General features: G+C 36.1%; 1 protein-coding gene across 1 annotated transcript in view; it reads right to left on the minus strand.

The window, feature by feature from the left end:
• LOC116740291 (membrane cofactor protein-like) overlaps positions 1-21464 on the minus strand; it is a 115282-nt gene that overhangs the window by 78119 nt on the left and 15699 nt on the right. The window contains exons 6-7 of the mRNA XM_032605815.1: positions 15638-15820; positions 15127-15247 (exon numbers count right to left, since the gene is read on the minus strand). Coding sequence (XP_032461706.1) covers positions 15127-15247; positions 15638-15820 — 304 coding nt within the window. The remainder of the gene's footprint in view (positions 1-15126; positions 15248-15637; positions 15821-21464) is intronic.

Consider the following 21464-nt stretch of genomic DNA (forward strand, 5'->3'; position numbering starts at 1 on the left):
CCACTTCTATCAACATAAAAAAAATTTTAATTTCTTTTTCTTGCCTAGTCAGAGCAATTAGACAAGAAAAAGAAATAAAAAGCATCCAAACTGGGAAAGAAGAAATAAAATGATCTCTGTTCCAGATCACATAATCTTTTAAGTGGAAAACTAAAGATTATATACACACGCACATACATACACACAGAAACCTGTTAGAAGTAATAAATTAATTCAACAAAGTTGGAGGCTACAAAATCAACAAAGAAAAATCAGTTGCATTTCTATACACTACCAATGAACAGTCTAAAAAGAAAATTAATTAAAAAAAAGCAACTCCACTTACAGTAGCATCAAAGAGAATAAAATACTTAGGAATAAACATAACGAAGGAGGTGAAAGACTTGTACACTGAAAACTACAAAGCATTGCTTAAAGAAATTGAAGACATTAAAAAGTGAAAGCACATCCTGCGTTCATGGATTGGAAGACTTAATATTGTTAAGTTGTTAATACCACACAAAGCAATCTACAGATTAAATGCAACCCTTTGACCATATAAAAATGCATTTTGCATAAATAGACAAATTAAACCTAAACTTCATATGGAATCTCAAGGGAGTAGAAGTAGACAGGAAAATCTTGATAAAGAAATGCAAAGTTGGGAGGACTCACATTTCCCAATTCCAAAACTTACTAAAAAGCTACAATAATCAAAACATAGTGGTATTAGCATAGAGACAGACACAGAGACCAATAGAATAGAATAGAGAGCCCAGAAGCAACAAGGATATATTGTGCAGCACAGGGAAATATAGCTATTATTTTGTAATAACTTTAAATTGGGTATAATCTTTAAAAATATCAAATCACTATGTTGTACACCTGAAACTAATATAATATTGTAAAACAACTATTCAATTAAAACAAAAACCAGAGAGCTCAGAAATAAGCTTTCACTTATATGGTCAAATGATTGTTCACAAGGGTGCTAAGAACATTTAATGGGGAAAGGGCAATCTTTTCAACACATGGTTCTTGGATAACTGGATATCCACATGCAAAAGAATGAATTTTGACACCTACCTTACAATATATACAAAAATTAATTTAAAAAGATCAAAGAACTAAACTTAAGAGCTAGGGAAGTTGCCAAGACAGTGGAGTAGGAAGACTCTGATTTCCCCTCCTTCCTCGGGCAAATGAGAATTACAACTGTTTACAGAACAACTGTGGATGAGAATGACCTGAAGACTAGCAGAAATGATCTTCTACAACTAAGGATATAAAGAAGAAACCAACATGAGACAGGAAAGAGGATCAAAGACATGGTATAAACAAGACCCCTACCTCTGGGTAGGTGACCCACAAACTGGGAGGATCATTACAATTGCAGAGGTTGTCTCCAAGGAAGGAGGGGTCTGAGCTTCACATCAGATTCCCCAGCCTAGGGGTCCTGCACCAGGAAGACAAGCCCCCAGAATGTTCAGCTTTGAAAGCCAGTGTGGCTTACTTTTGGGAGATCCAGGGAGCTGTAGGAAATAGAGACTCCACTCTTAAAGGACGAAAACAAAATGTCTCACACTTTTGAGACCCAGGGCAGAAGCAATAATTTGAAAGGAGCTTGGGTCAGATCCCCTGCTGATCTTGGAGAGGCAGAAGGCAACTGGAACTCACCTTGGGGACACAGATGGTGGCAGCAGCCATTGTTGGGAGCTCATACCACAAAGACTCTGGTGCTGGCAAACGCCATTTTGGAATCCTCCCTCTAGCTTATTAGAACCATGATATGACCCTGCCCCCCAGCAGGTGGGCACAAGTTCTGGGACACTCCAGGCCAAGCAGTTATTGGAGTGAAGACATAGCCCCACCCACAAGGAGGCTGGCTGCCTTAGGACCCCTGATCCTTCAGCTGCCTGGGACCCATCCCTGCCCAGCAGAGGGCCCAGGACCTGGCTCAATATACTGCAACGAGACCCTGGCACCTGGCTCTGCTCACTAGTGGGCCAGCACCATCCCCAGAAGCCCATGGGCCCTAGCCTCACCCACCAGCAGTCTGATTTCAGCTTCAGGAACATTGGGCTCCTAAGCCAGCTTCACCAAGATCAGACCCCACACACCAGTGGGCCAACACCAGCTCCGGGGCACCCTGGACACTACAGTTAGCCAAGTTAGGAAAAAACCCTGCCCACCTGTTGGGGAAGCTAGTAAAGTAGTCTTGTTCAGGCTTCAGAGGTGGAACAAGGCCTCTCTCTGACCAGACAATGACGCTAAAGTTGGCTGCATGCCAAACTGCTGAGCTACACCTGGGCCAGCAGGGGTGATGCCTGCACACATTGTAAACCACTAGATAAGATAGAGAGTAAGTCATGGGGCTTCTTGCACCCTGAGGGTCTGGCCAGCCCCTTGGGATCAAGAACATTCCAAGACTTACAAGTTAAGACCAAGGCATTTATGACAAGAACCAGAGCTGCAAACTTGCATGTAGGCTGATTGCTATCAGCCTGCGGCCTGGTGCTAAAAGCTGGGCTCCTTCAAGTGGCAAACTGAAGTCTCACCCGTGGAGTGGATGCACCGCCTGGGACCTTCCCAATTTGGACTCCAGATTGCTGTTCAAGGGAGTTCCCAGCGCTGCTTGGATCTGGATATAGGTGTCTCCCCAATTCAGTGATGTATAAACCTCGGTATTTATGATTTTTTCCTATACTATTATTTTCTTAATTAGTATACTGTAATATTTGTTAATTCAATAAACTCTCTCTAAATTCTTGTTTATTGAGTGTAGAGTGGTTATTTTGCCAGCGAATCCTATGAACTTTGAAACTGAAAGTAAGGCTTTTGGCAAAACAACACCAGCAGGCTGACACCAGCCCCAGGACCTCCCAAGCCATGGCCCCACGTACCAGTAGGCCAACACTTGCCCTAAGACCCACAGCCTGCTTCCTCAGATCCCAGCTCTACCAAATAGTACTAGCCCTACTAGTAGTAAAACCATCTATAACCACAATAAGTAGTTAAAGGATGAACAAAACAAAAAAGATGTAAAATATGATGGTTAAAAACATTAAATGTGGTGGGATGGAATAAAAATACAGGGTTGTTAGAATGCATTCAAACTTAAGAGATTAGCAACTTAAAATAATCATGCATATGTATAGATTGCTATATATAAACCTCATGAGAACCACAAAACTCTGTAATAGATACATATACAAGAAAGAGAAAGGAATCCAACATAACACTAAAGCTAATCATCAAATCATAAGGAAAGAGAGCAAAAGAAGAAAGGAACAAAAATGAACTAGAAACTTAAGAGCTAAAACTATAAAACTCTTAGAAGAAAACATGGAGGACAGCTTCATGAATTTGGATCTGGCAATGATTTCTTGGATATGACACCAAAAGCACATGCAACAAAAAACAAATAGATACATTGGATTTCATCAATATTAAAAACTTTTGTTTCACAAGGGATACTGTCATCAGAGTGAAGAGGCAATACACAGAATGGGAGGAAGCATCTGCAAATTATATATCTGATAAGGGATTAATATTCAAGATATATTATGAACAAAAAATTTTTTAAAAATTCAAAAATGGGCAAAGGACTTGAATTGTTATTTCTCCAAAGAAGATATACAAAAGACCAATAAGCACATGAAAAGATGATCAATCATTAATAATTTTAGATATTCAAATAAAAACCACAATGAGGTACTACTTCATATATATTGGTATGGATTTTATCAAAAATCAGAAAACAACAAGTGCTGGCAAAAAGGTTGAGAATTTGGAATCTTTGTGCATCACTGGAGGGGATGTAAAATGGTGCACCTGCTGTGGAAGACACTATGGTTGTTCCTCAAAAACATAAACATAGAGCTACTCTATAACCCAGCAATTCTATTCCTATGTATATAACCACCAAAATTGGAGATAGGGACTCAGATACTTGAATGCCAATTTCAGAGCAGCATTATTCAGAATAGCCAAAAGGTGGAACCAAACCAAGAAACTTTCAACAAATGGATGAATAAAGGAAATGTGGTATATAGAATGGAATATTTTTAAGCCATAAAAGGAATAAAGTTCTGATACATGTTACAAGGTGGATGAACCTTGAAAACATTATGCTAAGTGAAATAAGCCAGAACACATTATGCTAAGTGAAATAAGCCAGTAGTGAATCCTAGTCTATGAGGTACTTGGAATAGTCAAATTCATAGACATAGAAAATAGATAGTGGCTAACAGGGCTGGGGGGAGGGAGACTGAAGAGTTATTGTTTAATAGGTATAATGTTTCATTTTGAGATGCTGAAAAAATTTTGGAGTTAGATAGTAGTAATGGTTGCACAAAAATGTGAATACACTTAATGCCAATGAAATATACAATTAAAATAGTTAAAACTGTCAGTAAAATAAAATAGAAGTTGATCTAGAAAAATTAACATAGAGAGTAGCCTGAGAAGCTGAAAAGGAAGTGTTCTGCCAGATACTAAAACATATCATAGTACTGCAATCAAAACATCAACTTGGTGCTGGCACAGGAATGGACAGAATTCAAGGGAACAGAAAGAAGACTAGAACACCTATGAATTTAATGTGTAATAAAAACTGGCACTTCAACACAGTTGGAGAGAAGACAACTTATTCAACATATGGTGCTACTTCGCCATTGGATGAAGGTAGGTGGAGTGGGGAGGAACCCAATCTCATTTCATATACCATAAAGAATGTGAGATGAATGTGAGAATGTGTGTGATTTAATGCAATCACACAATCACATGGTAGAAATGTTTATATAATTTCAAAATGGAGACATGGTGGAAATGTTTACATGATTTCAGCATAGAGAACTCCTGAAGCTTTTATAAGAAAGACACAACACTCATAGCCATTAGGAAAAAGATCAACACATTCAACTACCTATTAATGTAAAAATTCTGCACATATAAATGACCACTGAGAGAATGGTTAAATGAAATATAGTACATATTAAAACCATCATTTAAAAAGATGGGAATAAATTTAACTACAGCTCAGTTCAAGGCAATAAGTGGAAAAAGTGCAAGTTTCAGAAAAATATGAACAGCATGATGCCATTTTTGGTTAAGAAAAAGCCAAAATATGTATACCTACATAAATAAGAATGTTGATGTGTAGAAATAGATTAAAAAGACACCTTAAACTATAAAGAGATTAATTTAGGTAATAGACCAGAGAAAGAGGTGGAAAACTAATCTTTTACTCTGTATGCTTTTGTAATGTTTGAAATTTTACAAATTTATATTAGTATACTACTTATATAATTAAAAGTTATAAAAAGCAATCTATATTCAATAGCATAAAATCTTAAAAGAAACCTGACTAGTAAAATAAGGCAAAGAAAAAACTTAGAAGAAAATTCCACTTCATATTTAAAGGGCTTTAACTTATCTTGAGTTCTGATAAGTCAACAAGAAAAATATTTCAGAAACCACATAGGAAAATGAACAACGGACCAAAATAAATGAAAGGAGACCAAAAAAATTCAGCTTCATTGATAATTTAAAAATGCAAATTAGTACATGACATCATTTTTCACCCATCACTTTATTAAGTTTGAAACAATGTAAGTAGGATAAAGAGGTACTGAACCTGTATGACTTGACTCTGGAGTTGTAGTTGGATGAGGACCTGGAAAAATAAATTTGATTCAGTTCACCAGTCTCATCAATACAAAATTATAGAATTAATTTTGATTTTTTTATTTTTGAAAAAAGATTATTTCTCAAAATGAATTACTTCTCAAAATGAAAAATATATATGCTTTCCAAATTTGCTATTCTACTACTGGGAAGTTAACTTAAATACATATTTACACAAGTACATAAGAATGTATGCATGAGAATGTTCACTATAGCTTTGTATTATATAATGGAAATCCTAGAAGTTAACAAATAATAAATCATACAAATCATGTGTTCAGAATAAATATACAGCTCTTAAAAAAATACCATTCACATAGTATCATATTACAAAATTTGTACCCTTTCTTATCCACTTAGTATTTTGCCCACATTTTTTCCTATTTGCATAATCAGATCTACCTTATCACTATTATATGTTGCTAATGATTTTTTTCATAGTCCTTCTCTAATTGATGATAAAAAAGACAGTCTCATGAGGAATTTTGATTTTTGATATGTAAAAAATGATCCATGTAATTTATCTTCTTTATAAACTTGTCCTCACAATTCTCTCTTCTTTCAAACACCAGACTGTATCAGTGTTTTATAAATCCTTTATGAAATGCCTATGATCATATCAACATAGTATACCACAGAGCATAGTCCCACTAGGACCATGTGAGAAAACATGGATGGGTCAATGAGTATAGATTTCATATGCAATCTTTATATGTTATCCACCAAAAAATATCTCTTTCCCCACAGAACTTCATAGCACTCACCAAGGTACTCAAGGAGGCTACTGGGTACCAGGTTTACAGGAATTATAAAAATGTGTTCTAATTACCATGTTAACATGAATAATTCCTGCTCAATATTTTAAAATATGAGGACAATAAGAAACAAACAATTTAGAAGCCAGTAACTGACATTTGTTTGAGTCATTAAACAATGGGAAACTGGAACCTATAGAAATGATGTTACTTGAGTAAGCAGAGCCACACTGGGACCCTGAGTGCAGTCTGCCCAGGCTAATGTTCTCCCCTCTCTTTCTCTTGTCTCTTGCTTCTGCTGTAACTAAAGAGAAGAAGCCAGAGATAGGAGCTCTGAAATCAGGAAGATAATTCCTTCCACCATAACAAAATAGTCTCTCAAGAGCAGATGATCAGAGCAGATAATCAGAAGTCTCTGCCAGAAATCCTCCATTTCATTTCAATAAGTAAGGACTTTTCCTGCCTTTCAGTTATTATAAAACTTATTTTCTGTTGCCTAAAAACAAAAACAAAACACACAGTAAAGAGAAAAATAATAACTGTATGAGGTGGTGGGGTTGGATGTGGGGAGTAGAAATACCAGTCTCATTCTGGAGCTACCAGAAATTTCTCAGTTAAAAGTGTACTATATAGAGGGGACCTCCAAGATGGTGGAGGACTAAGACATGGAGATCACTTTCCTCCCCACAAATAAATAAAAAATACATCTGCATGTGGAACAACTCCTACACCTACTGAATGCTGGCAGAAGACCTCAGACTTCCCAAAGGGAACAGATGCCCTCAGGTGACCTACACACAGAGGTGGGGCCAAATACAAAGCTGAACCACAGGACCTGTGAGAACAAAGAAGAGAAAGGGAAATTTCTCCCAGCAGCCTTAGGAGCAGTGGATTAAATCTCCACAATCAACTTGATGTACCCTGCATCTCTGGAAAACCTGAATAGACAACGAATCATCCCAAAATTGAGGCAGTGGATTTGGGAGCAACTATAGACTTGGGGTTTGCTTTCTGCATCTGATTTGTTTCTGGTTCCATGGTTATTTTAGTTTAGTATTTAGAGCTTATTATCATTGGTAGATTTGTCTATTGATTTGGTTGCTCTCTTCCTTCTTTCTCTCTCTCTCTCTCTCTCTCTCTCTCTATATATATATATATATAAGTATATATATGTTCTTTTCTTTTTTCCTTTTTCTCTTTTTTGAGTGTGTATGTGTATGCTTCTTTGTGTGATTTTGTCTGTATAGCTTTTTTTTAATCATTTGTCCTAGGGTTCTCTCTGTTCATTTTTTTTTTTAAGTATAGTTTTTAGCACTTGTTATCATTGGTGGATTTCCTTTTTGGTTTGGTTGCCCTCTACTTTCTTTCTTTTTCTTTTCTAAATTACTTTTTTTTTTGCAGTACGCAGGCCTCTCACTGTTGTGGCCTCTCCTGTTGTGGAGCACAGGCTCCGGATGCGCAGGCTCAGCGGCCATGGCTCATGGGCCTAGCCGCTCCGCGGCATGCGGGATCTTCCTGGACCGGGTCATGAACCCATGTCCCCTGCATCAGCAGGCAGACTCTCAACCACTGTGCCACCAGGGAAGCCCTTTTTTTAATTTTTAATAATATTTTAATTTCAATACTTTATTAATTTAATTAAATTTTATTTTTTAACTTTCTTTCTTTTTCTTTATTCTCCCTTTTCTTCTGAGCCATGTGGCTGAAAGGGTGGTGGTGCTCCAGCCAGGTGTCACGCCTGAGCCTCTGAAATGGGGGAGACAAGTTCCAGACATTGGTCCACCAGAGATCTCCCAGCCCCATGTAATATCAAACAGCAAAAGCTCTCCCAGAGATCTCCACCTCAATGCTAAGACCCAGCTCTACTCAACGACTAGCAAGCTAAAGTGCTGGACACCCTATGCCAAACAACTACCAAGACAGGAGCACAACCCCACCCATTAGCAGAGAGGCTGCCTAAAATCATAAGGTCACAGACCCCCCAAAACACACAAGGGGACGTGGTCCTGCCCATCTGAAAGACAAGATCCAGCCTCACTGACCAGAACATGGGCACCAGTTCCCTACACCAGGAAGCCTACACAACCTACTGAACCAGCCTTAGCCACTGAGGGCAGACACCAAAAACAACGGAAACTATGAACCTGCAGTGTGCAAAAACGAGACCCCAAACACAGTAAGTTAAGGAAAATGAGAAGACAGAGAAACACACAGCACATGAAGGAGCAAGGTAAAAACCCACCAGACCAAACAAATGGAGAGGAAATAGGCAGTCTACCTGGAAAAGAATTCAGAGTATTGATAGTAAAGATGATCCAAAATCTTGGAAATAGAATGGAGAAAATATAAGAAACATTAAACAAGGACCTGGAAGAACTAAAGAGCAAAAAAACAATGATGAACAACACAATAAATGAAATTAAAAATTCTCTAGAAGGAATCAATAGCAGAATAACTGAGGCAGAAGAACAGATAATTGACCTGGAAGATAAAATAGTGGAAATAACTACTGCAGAGCCGAATAAAGAAAAAAAGAATGAAAAGAATTGAGGATAGTCTCAGAGACCTCTGGGACAACATTAAATGCACCAACATTCATATTATAGGGGTCCCAGAAGAAGAAGAGGAGAAACAAAAAAAGGGACTGAGAAAATATTTGAAGAGATTATAGTTGAAAACTTCCCTAATATGGGAAAGGAAATAGTCAATCAAGTCCAGGAAGCACAGAGTGTCCCAAGGAGAAACATGCCAAGACACATATTAATCAAAATATCAAATATTAGGGCTTCCCTGGTGGCGCAGTGGTTGAGAGTCTGCCTGCCGATGCAGGGGACACGGGTTCATGCCCCAGTCTGGGAAGATCCCACATGCCACAGAGCAGCTAGGTCTGTGAGCCATGGCCGCTGAGCCTGCACTTCTGGAGCCTGGGCTCCACAACGGGAGAGGCAACAACAGTGAGAGGCCCGCATACCGCAAAAAAAAATCAAATATTAAATACAAAGAAAAAATATTAAAAGCAGCAGGGAAAAGCAACAAATAACATACAAGGGAATCCCCATAAGGTTAACAGTTGATCTTTCAGCAGAAACTCTACAAGCCAGAAGGGGGAGGCAGGATATATATAAAGTGATGAAAGGGAAAAACCTACAACCAAGATTACTCTACCCAGCAAGGATCTCATTCAGATTCGACAGAGAAATTAAAACTTTTTCAGGCAAGCAAAAGCTAAGAGAATTCAGCTCCACCAAACCAGCTTTACAACAAATGCTAAAGGAACTTCTCTAGGCAGCAAACACAAGAGATTAAAAGACCCACAATAACAAACCCAAAACAATTAAGAAAATGGTAATAGGAACAACATATCAATAATTACCTTAAATGTAAATGGATTAAAGGCTCCAACCAAAAGACATAGACTGGCTGAATGGATACAAAAACAAGACCCATACATATGCCATCTACAAGAGACCCACTTCACACCTAGGACACATACAGACTGAAAGTGAGGGGATGGAAACAGATATTCCATGCAAATGGAAATCACAAGAAAGCTGGAGTAGCAAGTCTCATATCAGACAAAATAGACTTTAAAATAAAGACTATTACAAGAGACAAAGAAGGACACTACATAACGATTAAGGGACTGATCCAAGAAGAAGATATCACAATTCTAAATATTTATGCACCCAACATAGGAGCACCTCAATACATAAGGCAAATGCTAACAACCATAAAAGGGAAATCGACAGTACCACAATCATAGTAGGGGACATTACCAGCCCACTTTTACTAATGGAGAGATATCTGAAATGAAAATAAATAAGGAAACACAGCTTTAAATGAGACATTAAAGAAGATGGACATAATTGATATTTATAGGACATTCCATCCAAAAATAACAGAATACACGTTCTTCTCAAGTGCTCTTGGAACATTCTCCAAGATAGATCATATCTTGGGTCACAAATCAAGCCTTGGTAAAGTTAAGAAAATTGAAATTTTATCAAATATCTTTTCTGACCACAACACTATGAGACTAGATGTCAATTACAGAAAAAATTCTGTAAAAAATACAAACACATGGAGGCTAAACAATATACTACTAAATAAACAAGAGATCACTGAAGAATTCAAAGAGGAAATCAAAAAATACTTAGAAACAAAGGACAATGAATAAACGATGACCCAAAACATATGGGATGCAGCTAAAGCAATTCTAAGAGGGAAGTTTATAGCAATGCAATCCTAACTCAAGAAAGGAGGAACTTCTCAAATAAATAACCTAACCTTACACCTAAAGCAATTAGAGAAAGAAGAACAAAAAACCCCGAAGTTAGCAGAAGGAAATAAATCATAAAGATCAGATAAGAAATAAATGAAAAAGAAATGAAGAAAATGATAGCAAAGATCAATAAAACTAAAAGCTGGTTCTTTGAGAAGATAAACAAAATTGATAAACCATTAGCCAGACTCATCAAGAAAAAAGAGAGAAGACTCAAATTACTAGAATTAGAAATGAAAAAGGTGAAGTAACAACTGGCACTGCAGAAATACAAAGGATCACGAGAGATTATTACAAGCAACTATATGCCAATAAAAAGGACAACCTGGAAGAAATGGACAAATTCTTAGAAAAGCACAACCTCCCAAGACTGAACTGTGAAGAAATAGAAAATATAAACAGACCAATCATAAACCCTGAAATTGAAATTGTGATTAAAAATCTTCCAACAAACAAAAGCCCAGGACCAGATGGCTTCAAAGACGAATTCTATCAAACATTTAGACAAGAGCTAACACCTATCCTTCTCAAACACTTCCAAACTATAGCAGAGGGAGGAACATTCCCAAACTCATTCTACGTGGCCACCATCACCCGGATAACAAAACCAGACAAAGATGTCACAAAAAAGGAAAACTACAGACCAATATCACTGATGAACATAGATGCAAAAATACTCAACAAAATACTGGCAAACAGAATCTAACAGCACATTAAAAGCATCATACACCATGATCAAGTGGGGTTTATCCCAGGAATGCAAGGATTCTTCAATATACACAAATCTATCAATGTGATAAACCATATTAACAAATTGAAGGAGAAAAACCATAAGATCATCTCAATAAATGCAGAAAAAGCTTTCTACAAAATACAATTCAACACCCATTTATGATAACCCCCCCAGAAAGTAGGCATAGAGGGAACTTACCTCAACATCATAAAGGCCATATATGACAAACCCACAGTCAACATCATTTTCAATGGTGAAAAACTGAAACCATTTCCAATAAGATCAGAAGAAAGACAGTGTTGCCCACTGTTGCCACTCTTATTCAACATAGTTTTGGAAGTTTTAGCCACAGCAGTCAGAGAAAAAAAGAAATAACAGGAATCCAAATTGGAAAAGAAGAAATAAAACTCTCACTGTTTGCAGATGACATGATACTATACATAGAGATGTGTAAAGATGCCACCAGAAAATTACTAGAGCTAATCAATGAATTTGGTAAAGTTGCAGGATACAAAATTAATCCACAGAAATCTCTGGCATTCCTATACACTAATGATAAAATATCTGAATGAGTAAATAAGGAAACACTCCCATTTACCACTGAAACAAAAAGAATAAAATACCTAGGAATAAACCTACCTAAGGAGACAAAAGACGTATATGCAGAAAACTATAAGAACTGATGAATGAAATTAAAGATGATACAAACAGATGGAGAGATATGCCATGTTCTTGGATTGGAAGAATCAATATTGTGAAAATGACTATACTACCCAAAGCAATCTACAGATTCAATGCAATCCCTATCAAATGACCAATGTCATTTTTCACAGAGCTAGAACAAAAAATTTCACAATTTCTATGGAAACACAAAAGACCTATCAAAGATAGGCCAAAGCAATATTGAGAAAGAAAAATGGAGCTGAAGGAATCAGGCTCCCTGACTTCAGACTATACTACAAAGCTACAGTAATCAAGATAGTATGGTACTGGCACAAAAACAGAAATATAGATCAATGGAACAGGATAGAAAGCCCAGAGATAAACCCATGCACATATGGTCACCCTATCTTTGATAATGAAGGCAAGTCTATACAATGGAGAATAGAAAGCCTCTTCAATTAGTGGTGCTAGGAAAAATGGACAGCTACATGTAAAAGAATGAAATCAGAACACTCCCTAACACCATACACAAAAATAAGTTCAAAATGGATTAAAGACCTAAATGTAGGACCGTACACTATAAAACTCTTAGAGGAAAACATAGGCAGAACACTCTTTGACATAAATCACAGCAAGGTTTTTCTTGACCCACTACCTAGGGTATTGAAAATAAAGCCAAAAATAAACAAATGGGACCTAATGAAACTTCAAAGCTTTTGCACAACAAAGGAAACCATAAACAAGATGAAAAGACAACCCTCACAATGGGAGAAAATATTTGCAAATGCAGCAACTTACAAGGGATTAATCTCCAAAACACACATACAGCTCATGCAACTCAATATCAAAAAAACAAACAACCCCATCAAAAACTGGGCAGGAGGGCTTCCCTGGTGGCACAGTGGTTGAGAGTCCACCTGCCGATGCAGGGGACATGGGTTCGTGCCCTGGTCCAGGAAGATCCCACATGCCGTGAAGTGGCTGGGCCCATGAGCCATGGCCACTGAGTCTGTGCATCTGGAGCCTGTGCTCCACAATGGGAGAAGCTACAACAGTGAGAGGCCCACGTACCACAAAAAAAAAAAAAAAAAAAAAAAAATGGGCTGGAGACTTAAATAGACATTTCTTCAAAGAAGAGATACAGAGGCACATGAAAAGATGCTCAACATCGCTAATTATTAGAGAAATGCAAATCAAAACTACAATGAGATATCACCTCACACCCATCAGAGTGGCCATCATCAGAAAATCTACAAACAATAAATGCTGGAGAGGGTGTGGAGAAAAGGGAACCCCCTTGCACTGTTGGTGGGAATGTAAATTGATACAGTCACTATGGAGAACAGTATGGAGCTTCCTTAAAAAACTAAAATTAGAACTACCATATGACCCAGCAATCCCACTACTTGGGCATATACCCTGAGAAAACCATAATTCAAAAAGAGTCATGTACCACAATGTTCACTGCAGCACTATTTATAATAGCCAGGACATCAAAGCAACCTAAATGCCCTTCGGCAGGTGAACAGATAAAGAAGATGTGGTAAATATATACAACAGAATATTACTCAGCCATAAAAAGGAACAAAATTGGGTCATTTGTAGAGACGTGGTTGGACCTAGAGTCTGTCATACAGAAGTAAGTCAGAAAGAGAAAAACAAATACCGTGTGCTTACACATATATATGGAATAAAAAAAAAAGGTTCTGAAGAACCTAGGGGTAGGACAGGAATAAAGACCAGATGTAGAGAATGGACTTGAGGACACAGGGAGGGGGAAGAGTAAGCTGCGACAAAGTGAGAGAGTGGCATGGACATATATACACTACCAAACGTAAAATAGATAGCTAGTGGGAAGCAGCCGCATAGCACAGGGAGATCAGCTTGGTGCTTTGTGACCACCTAGAGGGGTGGGATAAGGAGGGTGGGAGGGAGATGTAAGAGGGAGGTGATATGGGGATACATGTATATGTATAGGTGATTCACTTTGTTGTAAAGCAGAAACTAACACACTATTGTAAAGCAATTATACTGCAAGAAAGATGCTAAGAAAAAAGAAACGAAATTGAGTTATTTGTAGTGAGGTGGATGGACCTAGATTCTGTCATACAGAGTGAAGTAAGTCAGAAAGAGAAAAACAAATACCATATGCTAACACATATATATGGAAGCTAAAACAACAAAAATAATGTTCTGAAGAACTTTGGGGCAGGACAGGAATAAAGACGCAGATGTAGAGAATGGACTTGAGGACACGGGTAAGGGGAAGGTTACGCTGGGACGAAGTGAGAGTGTGGCATGGACATATATACACTACAAAATGTAAAATAGATAGCTAGTGGGAAGCAGCCGCATAGCACAGGGAGATCAGCTTGGTGCTTTGTGACCACCTAGAGGGGTGGGATAGGGAGGTTCTCAGGGAGACGCAAGAGGTAGGAGATATGGGGATATATGTATACATATATCTGATTCACTTTGTTATAGAACAGCAGCTAATACAACATTGTAAACAATTATACTCCAATAAGATGTTTAAAAAAAAAGTGCAGTATATAAAAAGAATCAAACTGGTTGTTGTCAGGAAAATGAAACATAGTCCTGGACCTGGATTATACCCTGTAAATGTGTCAACAGTTCTCTTTAAATTGAATAAAAATAGCAATGTTGATGACTCAGAAAACATACATGTTAAAAAACGGAAGCCATGGACCTTCTTCTACACTAATATTAATTCCATTGAAACTGTAAATCAGATGAACTACTTTTAAGGGCTTTCTAGATGGCAAGCACTGTACTGAGTGCTTTAAACGTATTTCAGTGTAACTACTATCGCACAGTGAGGGAGGCATTAAATCATTATACATGTAAGTAAGCAAGTTTATATAACTTGACCAAGTTTACACACCTGTTTATCTCTGTGAACTTTGGCAAATAATTTTAGACTCACTAAGTATGACAACTACAATGGCTATAAATGTGTTCTTCCTCCTTTTTTTTAACTAAAAATGATAGTGAGTGTAAATCACCAGACATTTAAAGGAGTATGAAAAATCACAAGGAATTTAAAGGATATTGAAATATATAAGCAGGACTTTATGAAACCTGAGGCACTGGAAGTTAGAGGCTTCGTAGTGGCAGTAGTTGGCTCTGGAAAACAAAAAATATAAACTCATTTAATTACTTGGGATTTATAGCTTTCTATTCATTTATATGGATTACGCTTTTTGTACTTATTTAGGTAAAAATTTACATGCTTTAATTTACACTGAAAAATGTTTGCTATCCATTTTACATGTAAGAATGCTATACAAGAGAAATTTATACACCTGTGTGATGTACATAACATGCTAACATCCTATAAAAGGAGAAAAATCAAAACAGCACATTTGTTTGTGAATTAGAAGTCATGCATCTATCATGGAAATGAATCCAAGACAGATATAAGTACTAAAATTGTTTCAATTTTTCTGTAAATTGAAATTTATTGTCAAAGAAATATTTTTAAAAACCCCAAAAGGAGAAAGACACAATTTGTACCTTTAGTACACATTGGGATCTTGGGCTCCCAAGTACTGTTTGCACCACAGACAATTGTGTTGCTGCCATGAAGGTAAAAACCTTGGTTACATTCAAACGCAACTTGAGATTTGTAGTAAAATTTTTTTCTAAATCCTGATACCATCTTTCCATGTTCGACAACTGGATATTCACATTTGACCACTGAAAAGTGGAGAAATTCCAGAATTAATGGAAAGCTGCTTTCACAGAGGAACATAAATCTAGTGCAAAGTAATAATTTCCAGTGGGAAGAAAGAAGCAAAAGGTGAAAGGCAAGATGTTAATTGCAAAAAAAAAAAAAAAAAAAAGACTGTATTTGTTCATTTGAATTCCAGAAAAACAGATTTAGAGAAATCTAATAATGTTTTTCTACCAATAACAGACTATTATTATACTTTATTGGCTTTTCTACATTTTTTCCCAGTACTGACAAGTTTTGTGAAAGGTCTCACTATCAGATACAAATTCAGGGTAAGTTCAAAAGTGACTTTTGATACTCTTTAGCTCTAGGACTTTTTTTAAGGTCATGCTGACACTAATTACAGGACCTTGCTCTTTTAGAAAGATAGCATAGACTTTTTTGAGAAGGTAATACTTGAGCTAATATTTAAAAGTTGTAAAGAAGCAAGCCATGAAAATATATGAAAAAGAAAGTTCTCAGGTGGCAACAACACACAGGAACTTGGATGTTCAAGAAATACAAAGGTCAGTGGAGTTAGGGGAGTGTTTTCCAAACATTTTGGACTGCAACCCAGAGATCAAGAAACACATTTTAAGTTGTAAACCAGTATACAAGCACACAGGCCTGAGATAATGTTAAAAGTTAATACTTAGCCCTCACACCAGTGTACTCTGGTATTTCCCATTCTACTCTACATCTTCAGAAATAAATTACATGACAGACCCTCTAGATTGACTTCAGGATCTACTCATGGGTTTTGCAGAATTTGGAAAAAACAAAAGAAAACAAAATACGCTGGGCTGGGCAGTGAGTTCAAGAGAACATCTTATGAGATTAAATCTGAGCAATAATTGAGGGCCAGGTAATATATAGCTTTTTAAACCAGAAGGAGGGTTTCTCTTTTCCTGTGGATCTGAATTTCCATCAGATATCATTTTTGTTCAGTCAGGAGAACTTATCAATTCTTGTAGTTCACGTTGGCTAATGACAAATTCTCTTAGCTTTTGTTTATCTGAAACTGTTTTTGTTTACTTGACCTTCAGTTTTGAAAGATTTCTCCTTGACAGGGAATTCTAGGATAAGTGCTTTATTTTTCTTCCAGCACATTAGCAGAAATTATTGTCTTCTCATCTCCACAATTCCTTAAGAGAAGTCAGCTGTCATTCTTCCTTTGGGGTGAGGAAGAAAGAATGTAATATGTTCTTTTCCCCTCTCACTGGCTGCTTTTTCTTTTGTTTTTAGTTTAGTGGGGGTTTCATGGTAAATTTTCAAATTTATTTATCCTGCTAGGGTCACTGAATTTCCTGGACCTCTGGGGTTGCTGTTTTAGATCAAATTCAAATGATTGTCCAGATGAACTTATTTGCAAAGCAGAAATAGAGTCACAGATGTAGAGAACAAACTTGTGGTTACCAAGGGGGGAAGCAGTGGGTGGGATGAATTAGGAGACTGGAACTGACATATATGCACTACTATGTATAAAATAGGTCACCTGCTGTATAGCACACGGAACTCTACTCAGTGATCTGTGGAGACCTAAATGTGATGGAAATCTAAAAAAGAGTGGATATATGTATAACTGATTCACTTTGCTGTACAGCAGAAACTATCACAACATGGAAAAGCAAAAATACTCAACAACAACAAAAAAACCCCAAATAATTGTCTATACTGTTCTTTCTTTCTGAAACTCCAATTACATGTATGTTTACTGGTTGCTATTCTTCCACAGGTGTATAAGTTTCTCTCCTCTCTCTCATTTAATATTTCTTTTAAAATCATGTTGGGTTTGTATTGTCTTGACTTCAGGTTCACTGTTATTTTCTCTGTTGTGCTAAACTGCTGATAATTGCACTAATGATTTTCTTTAATTTAGGTTTGCTTGATAATATTTACATATAGTTAAACACTTTTAAGTGTACAGGTGTATGATGTTTAACACATACAAATAATTTTTGTATCACAATAAAAACATAGAATGTTTCCATAACCTCCCCAAATTTCCTCATGCTACTTTGCAATCAACCCTCCCCATACCTCTGTCTTCCTCACCCAGCCTACCACTGATCAATTTTCTATCCGTACAGTGTTGCTTTTCCAGAATGTCATACTGAGATCACTTCCTCTGAGTATGGCTTATTTCACTGAGTACAATGCATTCATTCCTGAGATTCATTTCTGTTTTTGCATGGATTAGAAGCATACTCCCTTTTTTTGTAGAGTATTATTATATTGTATGGACGTACCAAGGTTGTTCCTCCATTCACCAGTTCAAGGACATATGGGTTGCTTCCAGTATGGGATGATTACAACTAAGCATGCTATGAATATTCTCATGCAGGTTTCTATGTGTACATGTTTCCATTTTACTTGGATTGCAGAGTTGTACATTAAGTCTATGCTTAACTGTATAAGAAATTGCCAAATTGTGTTCCAAAATGGTCATACCACTTTGCATTCTTATCAGCAGTGTATCAGAGTTCCAAATACTTCATATCTACCTCAAAACATGGTATTGCTCATTTTTCTTTTTAACTTCAGTCATTCTAATAGATGTTTAGTGATATCGTATTGTGTTGTTAAATTACATTTCTGTTATTACTAATGATATTGATCAACATTTCATGTGCTTTTTGGCATCCACATATCTTCTTTGGTGAAACAAGTCTATTCAAATATGTTGCCCCCTTTTTTGTAAATTGGGTTGTTTTCTTCTTATTGTGTTTTGAGAGTTCTTTATATATCATAGGTAGAAATCCATTCAGAATGTCCTTGGCAAATATTTTCTCCCAGTCTATGGCTCTTTCTTCTTTCTTAAAACAGTGTGTTTGTGAGCAGAGGTTCTTAGTTTTTAAGAAGTCTAGTTAATTTTTTTTTCTTTAAAGGATAATGCTTTTAAGGTTTTTGAAGAAATCTTTGCTAAGTCACAGATATTTTCTATGTCTTCTATTAAGTCTTATAGTTTAGGTTTTACATTTAAAGCTATGATCAAGCATCTTTTCCAATCACAATGGTATGAAACTACAAATCAACTACGAGAAGAAAACTGGAAAAAAACCAACACATGAAGACTAAACAGCATGCTACTAAACAATCATTGGGTCAATGAAAAAACAAAAGGAAATAAAAAATATCTTAATACTAATGAAAATGGAAACAGTGCATTCCAAATCTATGCAATGCAGGAAAAAACGTTCTAAGAGATAAGTTTATAGCAATACAGGCCTACCACAAGAACAAGAAAAATCTCAAGTAAACAACTAAATCTACACCTATAGAAAAAAAAAAAGGAACAAAAAACTCCCCAAAAGTTTGTAGAAGGAAGAAAATAATAAAGAACAAAGTTAAAATAAATGAAATTGAGACTAAAAACAATAGAAAAGAACAATGAAACTAAGAGTTGATTCTTTGAAAAGATTAAAAAAAGATTGACAAACCTATAGCCACACTCATCAGGAAAGAAAAGAAAGTATCAAAATAAATAAAATTGGAAATAATAGAGAAGTTACAACCAATATCACAGAAATACAAAGGATCATAAGAGAATACTATGAACAATTATACACCTAAAATTGGAAAACCTGGAAGAAATGGATAAATTCCTAGAAACATACAATCTCCTAATACTGAGTCAAGAAGAAATAGAAAATCTGAATAGACAAATTACCAGTAATGAAATTGAATCAGTAATCAAATAACTCCCAAAAAACAAAAGCCAGGACCACACGGGTCCACAGGTGAATTTTACCAAACATTTAAACAACAGTTAACTTTTGCTTCAAAAGACACTATATAGGAATGAATAAAATGAGCCATAGACTGGGAGAAAATAGAACTACCATATGACCTAGAAATTTTACCTCTGGGTATTGAATTAAAGAAAACAAAACACTAATTCAAAAAGATTTATGCAGCCCTTTTTTCATTACAGCATTTTTTACAATAGTTAAGATATGGAAGCAACCTAAGTGTCTACTGATAGAATAATGGATAAAGAAGATGTGGTATATATACAATGGAATATTACCCAGCCATAAAAAGAATGAAATTTTGCCATTTGAGACATCAATGGACCTAGAGGGTATTATGCAAAGTAAAATAAATCAGTCAGAGAAACACAAATACCATATGACTTCACTTATATGTGGGATCTACAAAACAAAACAAATGAACTAATAAAACAAGACAGAAACAGATTCATGGATACAGAGAAGAAACTGGTGATTGGCAGAGAAGAGGTGGCTGGGAGGATGGGCAAAATAAGTGAAGTGGATTAAAAGGCACAAACTTCTAGTTATAAAATAAATAAGTCATGAAGTTATGATATACAGAATAGAGAATATAGTTAATAATTCTGTAATAACTTTAAGTGTGACAAATGGGAACTAGACATCATGGTGATCATCTTTTTATGTATGTAAATGCTGAATCACTATGTTGTACATCTGTCTGGTTTTGGCATCAGAGCAATGCTGTCCTCATGAAATGAGTTGAGAAGTATTCCCTCCTGTTGTGTTTAATTAAGGCTTGGTATAGAGCTGCTATTATTTATTCCTTAAATATTTGGTAGAATTCCCCATTGAGGACATGGGGTCTGCAGTACTCTTTGTGAGAACGATTAATTTGTCAAATTTATAGGCATAGAGTGGCTCATTTTATTCCCTCATTATCTTTCAAATGTCCGCAGGATATTTCATGATGTCCCCTTTCTCACTCTCTGTATTGGTAATTTGTATCTTCTTTTTTCCTGTCAGACTGTCTATAGGTTTATTTATTTTATCAATTTTCTCAAGAACCACGTGCTGATTTCTTTGATTATCTCTGTTTATTTTCTCTTTTCAGTTTCATGGATTGCTAAGTTTATTATTTCCTTGTGTTTTCTTGTTTTGGGTTTAATTTGCTCTTCTTTTTTAGTTTCTTATGGTAGAAACTTAGATGATTGAGTTGAGACTTTTCTGTTTTTCTAACATAAGTATCTCATACTATAAATATCCTTCTGAACAATACTTTTTCAGTATCCCACAACTTTTGATATATTGATATGCTGTTTTTTCATTTTTATTCAGTTCAAAACACTTTCTAATTTCCCTTGTGACTGCTTCTTTGACTCATGGGTTACTTAGAAGTGTCTTTCATAGTTTTCAAATATTTGGGGATTTTACATATACCTTGTTTTGATTTCTATGAATACATTCATTCCATTGTGATCAGGTAATATACTGGTAATAGTTTCAGTTTTTTGGAAATGTGTTAAAAATTATTGCCTAAAATATGATATTAGAGAATGTCCCACGTACACTTGAAAAGAAGAAATATTTTGCTATTATTCAGTGGATCCTTCTTGAAGAGTCACATCCCCTCCAGTGTCTCCCTGCTTCTGTAGTCATTAAACATTGTTAGTTAAATAAGTTTTGGCCATAGTTTAACAATCTTATTGGTAAGAGGGTTAGTCTTTTACCATTTCCTGCAGCCAGAACTCTCAGATGTCATATAATACAAGTAAAACTTTCTTATTTTTTAAGCCAGTGTGTGTTGAGTTTTCTGATGCTTACAAACAAGCAAACAAATAAACAGTCCTAACTCATGCATATACACAGTAGTTCATGATGTATAAATTGGAATGCC

The sequence above is a fragment of the Phocoena sinus genome, chromosome 1, assembly GCF_008692025.1.
Source record: "Phocoena sinus isolate mPhoSin1 chromosome 1, mPhoSin1.pri, whole genome shotgun sequence".
NCBI lineage: Eukaryota > Metazoa > Chordata > Mammalia > Artiodactyla > Phocoenidae > Phocoena > Phocoena sinus.